The 8109-nt window shown below is 47.4% G+C and overlaps 1 protein-coding gene across 1 annotated transcript in view; it reads right to left on the reverse strand.

The window, feature by feature from the left end:
- NYX (nyctalopin) overlaps positions 1-7326 on the reverse strand; it is a 19448-nt gene extending 12122 nt beyond the window's left edge. Inside the window, 1 exon segment of the mRNA XM_007457195.1 lies at positions 7177-7326. Within this exon segment, the coding sequence (XP_007457257.1) occupies positions 7177-7326 (150 nt within the window).
- Positions 7327-8109: the final 783 nt, after the last annotated feature.

Here is an 8109-nt window from a genome sequence, read left to right on the forward strand (position 1 = left end):
GGATGGGCCTCAGCTCAGCCTGCGTCTGTCATAGCTCCAGGATTCACATGTGGGGCATTCCAGAGCATTTGGTCTGGAAACACTCCTCCTGAGGGTGCGGCCTCTCACGCTAAATCTCTCATAAACTCTGATGACACTGCCTTCCCCCACCCCCCGGCTCTCTCATACTGCCTTTTTTGTTGTTTTTTTTTCTTTTGTTTCTCAGTTTCCTCATCTGTAATAGGTGGACAATTATGAGGAACAAATGACTTGTAATACTTGAAACAGCTGTGAAAGCATTGGGCCAAGCTAACAGCAGATTCCATGAGCCACTGTTGTCACAAGATTAAATCTCACCAAAGGACCAGTACTTCAAGGACCATGTGAATATCTGCCCCAGAGTGGAAAGCAAAATACCAAGTGTCAGAATACTGAAGTTATTACTACAAGTAAACTACAAAGGAAGAATCTAGAATGGTTCTCTACCTGGGCTGCACATTAGAATCACCTAAGGAGCTTTTAACCAACTCACAACTCACCAGACAGATTACATCAGAATCTTCAGGTGTGGAAGCAGGCATCAGTACTCTAAAAAGGTCCACAGGGAATTCCAATATATAGCCCAAGTCAAAAACCAAGGGTCGGGCTTCCCTGGTGGTGCAGTGGTCAAGAATCCGCCTGCCGACGCAGGGGACACAGGTTCAAGCCCTGGTCCCGGAAGATCCCACATGACTTGGAGCAACTAAGCCCATGCACCACAACTACTGAGCCTGAACTCTAGAGCCCATGAGCCACAGCTACTGAGCCCCTGTGCCACAACTATTGAGGTCCACGTGCCTAGGGCCCATGCTCCGCAACAAGAGAAGCCACCGCAATGAGAAGCCTGCACCCCAAAACAAAGAGTAGCCCCCGCTCACTGCAACTAGAGAAAGCCTGTGCGCAGCAATGAAGACCCAACACAGCCAAAAATAAAAGAAATGAAAAAAGAAAATCCAATCCCCCCCCAAAAAAACAGGGGTCTAGGTGGACCAACTTTATAAAAGATGGGATTCGTCTGTGTGGTATCAAACACTACAGGGTGTAACATAAAGTTATCGCATGCCCCAGCAATTCCACTCCTAGGTGAAAGTGGGTGTTCTAACAAATACTTGTACGCAAGCATCCATAAGGCACTATTCGCAATAGCCCAAAGATGGAAGCAACAAATGTTCAACAACAGGTAAATGGATAAACAAAACATGGTCTAGCTACACGGTGGAATATTAATCTGCCGTAAAAAGGAATGAAGTACTGACACGTGCTACAACGTGGCTGAACCTCAAAAACATTATGCTAGGGGAAAGCAGCCAGACACACAAGGCCACATATGATTCCATTTATATGATGTATCCAGAATAGGCAAATCCATGGAGAAAGAAAGTGGATTAGTGGTTGCCTGGGGCTGACGGAAAGAGCAGAGTGAGGAGTGACTGCTTAATAGGTACCGGGTTTCCTTCTGGGATGTGAAAATGTCTTGGAACTAGTTAGAGGGGATATACGCACAACATTGTGAATGTACTAAATGCCACCGAATTGTACGCTTTAAACTGGTTAATGGTTAATCTTTTGTTACGTGAATTTTACTTCAAACAACAAAAAAAAAGGTACAAGGTGTCCCTGAATTGGGACAAATACCAGAAATGGGTCCCTGCCTTTGTATTCTGGTCCAGTATACTGGCCAGCCCCCGAGCTGCAGGGAGGCAGGCGGCGATGGCCGGGCTCAGATGCCCGCACAATGATGTCTTTTTTTTTAATTATATATTTTTTGGACTGATGTCTTAATGCAGACCAGCTGAGGGATTTCTCCATAGGTCCTCAGCTTTTCGAGTATATGCCTTTGCCCCTTGAGGTTTGCTAGGAAAAGAGTTACTCATGGAGTTTCCAACCACAGGCTGAGTCTGAAGTGTTTCTTCATCCTCGTTGTTTTCAAAGAACTTGTGCCTCACGAAGCCAAAATAGCAAGGGAAAATGTGGTCCATTTTCTGATTTCAGCAAAATCTCTTCAGCCACTTGGGCTCTACAAGTCATTCCCCTCCCACCCTCGGTAAATGCTATCCCAATTACTCCTCAGACCAAGCCCCAGTGCTGGATTTTCAGAACCAAATGGGCTAAGGGAAGCAGAAATGCAGTGAGGGAGACCATTCCATGGCCTCTCATCTCACAGTGACCCCAGAACTTGCTTCTCACATCATGCAGGTATCTTCTGTGACAGAAAAGAAAGGCGCATGGATTCACACTGCAGCTTTGCTGGCCAATGTGAATCATGGCGGGGGGTGGAGAAATCAGTTGGTCTTCAGAGGGGTGGTCTGCTGATGGCCTCGCAGGCCCTGTGGATCTCGAGGTGGAGAGCTGTCCCATCTGAGGAGGAGGACACTAGGCCCCAGAAAGTCCTCCAGGTCTAAATACAACTGCTCCAAACTGGAAACAACTTAAGTGCTCAACAATAGAGTAATGGATAAACAAACCAGTACACCCAGGCAAGGGAAAACTACTTGGCAATCAAAAGGAAGGAGCTACTTATCTATGTAATGACGTTGATGAATCTCACCCACATACTGCCTAGCTCTCCACAGTGCCTGACTCTCAATAACGGGGGATTTGTTCTCCTTGGGGTGCAGCTGCTCTCTCCCTACAACCTTCCTTTTTTTCTTTTAAGTCAAGTTGATTCAGGTATAATTTACTTACAATAAAACATATCCATTTTAAGTGTACGTAGTTCAGAAAGTATAACAAACATATACACCCACATAACCCCCACCCCAATCACAATTTAGAATATTCCTACTACCCAGAAAGTTTCCGCAGGCACCTTTTTTTTTTTTTTTTTTTTTTTTTTTGCGGTACGCGGGCCTCTCACTGTTGTGGCCTCTCCTGTTGCGGAGCACAGGCTCCGGAGGCGCAGGCTCAGCGGCCATGGCTCACGGGCCCAGCCGCTCCGCGGCATGTGGGATCTTCCCGGACCGTGGCACGAACCCGTGTCCCCTCCATTGGCAGGCGGACTCTCAACCACTGCGCCACCAGGGAAGCCCTCTCAGGCCCCTTTGACAGCAGTCCCCTCCCCATCCTCTGCTCCAGGATACAGTTTCCGAAGTATAGTCTTGCCTGTTCTAGAACTTCATGTAAATGAAATAAAATGGTTCTTTCAGTCAACATTGTGTTTGTGAGATTCATCAATGTTGCTCCGAAGATCAGTTGATTCCTTATTATTGCTGAGCAGTGTTCCGTCGTACGGCTGTACCGCCATTTGTGTATTCAGTCACCTGCTGATGGACATTTGGATTGCTTCCAGTTTTCACCTATTGTGACTAAAGCTGACTAAAAGTGACTAAAGTCACCTATAGTGACTAAGGACTTGGGCGCAAGTCTTTTTGTGGACATGTGTTTTCATTTCCCATTTATCTAGGAGTGGGATTGCTGGCTCATATGGTAAATATATGTTGAACGACCCAAGAAACTGCTAAACAGTTCTCCACAGGGGCCGTGCCATTTTGCATTCCCACCAGCGGGAGAGTCCCAGTCGCTTCACATCCTCACCAACAATTGCTATGGTCTTTTTGACTAGCCATCCTAGTGGGTGTGAGGTGGCATCTCATTGTGCTTTGGATTTGCATTCCCCCAATGACTACTGATGTGGAGCATCTTTTCATATGCTTATTAGCATTTTGCATATCTTCCTTGATGAAACAGCTCTTCAAAAATGTTTGCCAATTTTTAAAAATTGGGTTGTCTTATGATTGGATTTGAAGAGTTTTATTATATATATATATATATATATATATATATATATTTTTTTTTTTTAATGCAAGACCTTTATCAGGTAGTGTCATGGTTCTAATCTGGGCAGCTTCACCCATTCAACAAGCAAACCCTTATTAAGAACTTACAGTAAGACTCTAGAGACAGGAGGCAAATAAGCCCCAAACCCTGGCCCTCATTAAAGACTCATGGTTTAGAGCAAGCTGATGGTGAAGGCCCCTGTAAAGCAAGACAAGGAAGTGGGATATTGTGGACAGCAGGAAGACCCTGAAGGGGTTGCCATGGGGGAGGGGGGAGAGGAGAGGCATTTCCAGGAGACCCTCCTGTGGAGAATTTCTGTTTCAATTTTGCCCTAGATTTACCCTGCTATGAGCCACCTCTGATTCCACCATGATCTTGTTTTGTCAGGCTGATTCAGTCATTTTTCTCTGGCTGGGGTGGTAGAGTCCTATCCCTGCCTGCTTCTCGGGAACACGTTGTCTGCAATCCTTGTGACTTGTAGTCAGAGTAATATTGTCTGTGCTGCTGAGTGCGTTTTAAATGAAAGCGCCAGGGGATGTGGAGATGGTCATTAATTTTAAGTGCATCTATTGTTAGCAAATGATGTCACCGCTCAGCTCTCCAACTTGTCACAAGAAGCCTGTCTGTATTTCGGGTCTCTGCAGCAGGGACAGTTCCTGTTTGGCAGCATGCAGGCTATGAATACTGTCTGCTTTCTGTGAGGAACGGGAGAGCTTTGGGTACAGAATTAAAATAATGTTGGCTCTTCGAAGCAAACATTCTGTCCCAATGAGTCAATCAAACTTCATCTCCTTTCTAGGTAGGAGAAATGGCAAGGAGCTGACTGTTTGTAATTATATAAATGTCAACCTCTGTCCTTTGGAGACTCCTGCAGCTAGGAAGTCATGTCCTATTTATCCATACTGTTCCCTGAGCCTTGTTCCAATTTTTTTTTTCTCATTTACTTATTGAGTCGGCCATTAAAGAATGTAAGTTTCTCAAGGACAAAGCGTATGCAATTATCTCTCTCATGATATCCCTAGAGTGTACTGAAGGTACAGTGTGTACCTGTTGATTCCTTGAATACAGCAAGTTCTAGTTTTTGAAAAGGTGGAATTAAAGAATAAGAAAATTCTATTACTACTGTTCTTAGACTTATCTGGTAACATTTTCTCTGCCAGCATGGCATAGAGAGGTCTATTATGTGGGTCGTTATAACCTCAAATAATTATACATTCACCTGAGGGTCAGAAGAACAGAGTCTGTGTAAATTGCTTACTGCAGAACTTAACAAGGGATTTTTCCTTGGGCTGTCTCGGTTGCGTTGGAACACCTGGAGCTGTAGAGATGTGGAAAAAAATTGGGGATGTCTTCTTGTTATATGAAAACCCATATAACAATAGGACCAAAAAACTTGGAAAAAAATTCCTAAACATCCATAATCACATAATTCCAACATGATATTTTTCATGTCATCTTCCACCTTTAGGAAGATGATTTCTTTAAAGGATTTTTTTTTTACATCGTTATTGGAGTATAATTGCTTTACGATGGTGTGTTAGTTTCTGATTTATAACAAAGTGAATCAGTTATACATATACATATGTTCCCATATCTCCTGAGCTTAAAATAATGTGATTAGAAAACCACTATAGTTTTTGGTAATTACATCAATGAATTCATATCTGAAATTAGAATAAGAAAACCACCAAGAGTTTATTTCATATATTTGGCTCGAGAGTTTTGTTTTTAAAACAAACAAAAAAACAAAAACACCCCCCCCCCCCCCCCCCCCCGCCGCCCTGACCTGTTTTCTTTAACTCTCTGTACCCTCCCCCATGATCACACATTCAGTGAAACCTAATCAGAAGTATTGGTGTCCAGGTACAGCTTTCATGGAAGCCACCTGAAGCCCACACTTCTTGGGTAGAAGCCCTGTGGTTTCCACACATGTTCTAGCATCTTCTACTGACTTCCCAACCCCCACACCCACTGGCAGGTGTCTGCTAGGGGACGGAAGGAGGGGGCCTTGGAACTCACCATGCAGCAGCAGGAACAGCATCCCGCAGCTTTTCACGCACCTGGCGGCTTAGAACCACCCAGCTGTGGAATCCCTACCTAAGGGGAGAGAGCACAGGTCACCGGGTGCCCAGGAGGGGTCCCTTGACAACCAGGTCACTCAGGCCCCTCTCTATACCTCCACTTCCTCCTGAATGCCCTGCCTTTCCCCCTTCTTCTCTGCATGCATTTCTCCCCATCACCTTGGTGTTGGGTTAAGAAAAACCAGTAACAACAGCCAATCAGATGCTCCCCCCAAACTGACAGCTTGGATGTGTTTGGAACCCCTTCCTCAGCAGCAGCTGACACGGACTCACTGACAGCCCAGCAAGGAAATGGACAGAGAGGAAACCTCTGCAGAGAAGCATTAGTGAATAGTCCCCAAATGTTGCTTACCATCCTGGGGCTCTGCCTGATACCGCTCCTCCTCCAAGGTGCCCTTCGGCTCCCCCAGCCCATCCATCTCCCAAGTCAAGCAGCCACAGGTGCTAAAAATGATTCGACAGAGAAGGAAAGTGGGGGCAGGGAGGATGGTGAGCCGTGGCAGAGGAGAAATAGTTGCTTATGCAGGTTTGAGTGTGCCTATTTTTCTTTCTCCAGGTTTAATGGCAGGAAAATCCTGTATCAGATGAGGATTAACAGAGATGAGAGAACGTGTCTGCCTTTCGAATCACCAAAGCCAGTGACAGATTTTGCTGACACACCAATCAGCTTTATTCCCAGGCCTCAGCTTCTCCATCTGCCTGGCCCCTTTCTCTCCTTAAACCTTCCGCAGACCCCGCCTCCCGCCCTGACCCCAGCCCCAAGCAATTTGCAGCCAGAAATTGGCTTCCTGCCACCCAAATAGCATTATCAGCATTTTCAACAAGGACATGTCATATAACTTGGAGAGGTGGGGAAGGGACAGAACAGCTTAAAATGATGATGTTTTCCCGAAATGCAGGCTGCTGCTTTCCTTTCTCTGTGGAGTGGTTGAAGGCGGATGATCCAAAAACAGACTGGAGATGGCTTTTCACTATCACAAGGCTTAGAGTCAAGCCTCAAGCCTTGAGGTCAAGGCCATGCTTGCCACCCCGTAAGGCAGCAGGTCCGCGGGCCATTTTCAGAACCTGGCTGAGATTTCTCAAACCCATCAGGACTCAGTGTGGCCTCAGACCAGCAGCAGCATCTGGGAGCTGGTTAGGAATGGGGATGTCTCAGCACCCCTACCCCAACCCGAGACCCCTGGAATCAGCATCTGCATTTTAACAAGACTCCTATGCTCCCTAAAGTGGAAAGCCCTGGTTTAGGGGAGTGATGAAGGGGGTCTGCTCAAGGTGGTGGCAGCAGTTCGGCTGCCCTCACATTCTTCTGGGTCCAGCAGATCCACCGGGCCTGGCTGTAGGGTCTGGCCCTCAGCTCTGCTCGAGCAAGCTCCCAGGTATCCATGGCAACCTGCTGCATCCTGGCTGTCATGGCCTTGGTGTGCCGGTGCTGATGGGCCAGGAGTCCCATCCCACAAAGAGGTCTCAGGGTGTGAAGCTAAGCATCTGAGGCTGCTGTGCCCTGGGGAATTTTTGTTTTCTTCCATTTGGGTCTTGAAAGCCAAAATACGGCTGAACTTGTCATAACCTCTGCTGGGAAGGAAGCCATACTGGGGATGGGGTATGGATGTGGGCGGAGGGAGCCCCCCAAATGAAGTCCCTGTCCCCAGGGGTGGGCTCGCCCTGCCCAGGTGAGAGCGGTAGGCAGCTCTCCCCTTGTGACCGCTCGTGTTGGGGGCATCCTTGCAGCCTTCATTCCAAACCTTGGCCCCATGAAGCCTCTGCAGCCTGTCGGCACCTACAACCCTGGGCTGTGCTTACTGGGTCCACCTTGCCTTCAGCCTTCTGCAGGCTAGTGGGCCTGGGGCTCTAAACCAAGGATCTCCCTCAGGAAGACCGCCTCTGCCTGTGAAATCAGACATTTCTCCCGAGTGGGAAGTAAGGAGCAATGAGAAGCCTGTCAGGGGAGAGACGAAGGGCCCATTCACTGGGCCAGCTAGTCACACTGACAGCTACTGGGGAACAAGCAGCCTCGTCATCAAAACCTAGTTCCCAAGGGGAAATAAAGCAAGGAGGGAGGGGTTGTCACAGGAAGTGCGATTGACTGGCATGCCCCCAAGGAGAAACTTCAGACTGGACCCTGTTATCCAGAGAGCAAGACAGCAGGCCCCCAGCCACTCGGGGGCTGCCGGGGCAGTTAGCACCAGTGCTGGCTCTCTGTCTCCATGTAGCTGGTGGCTGATTAGAGGGGCAG

This window comes from Lipotes vexillifer, unplaced genomic scaffold (genome assembly GCF_000442215.2).
Source record: "Lipotes vexillifer unplaced genomic scaffold, Lipotes_vexillifer_v1.1 scaffold1439, whole genome shotgun sequence".
Taxonomy (NCBI): domain Eukaryota; kingdom Metazoa; phylum Chordata; class Mammalia; order Artiodactyla; family Lipotidae; genus Lipotes; species Lipotes vexillifer.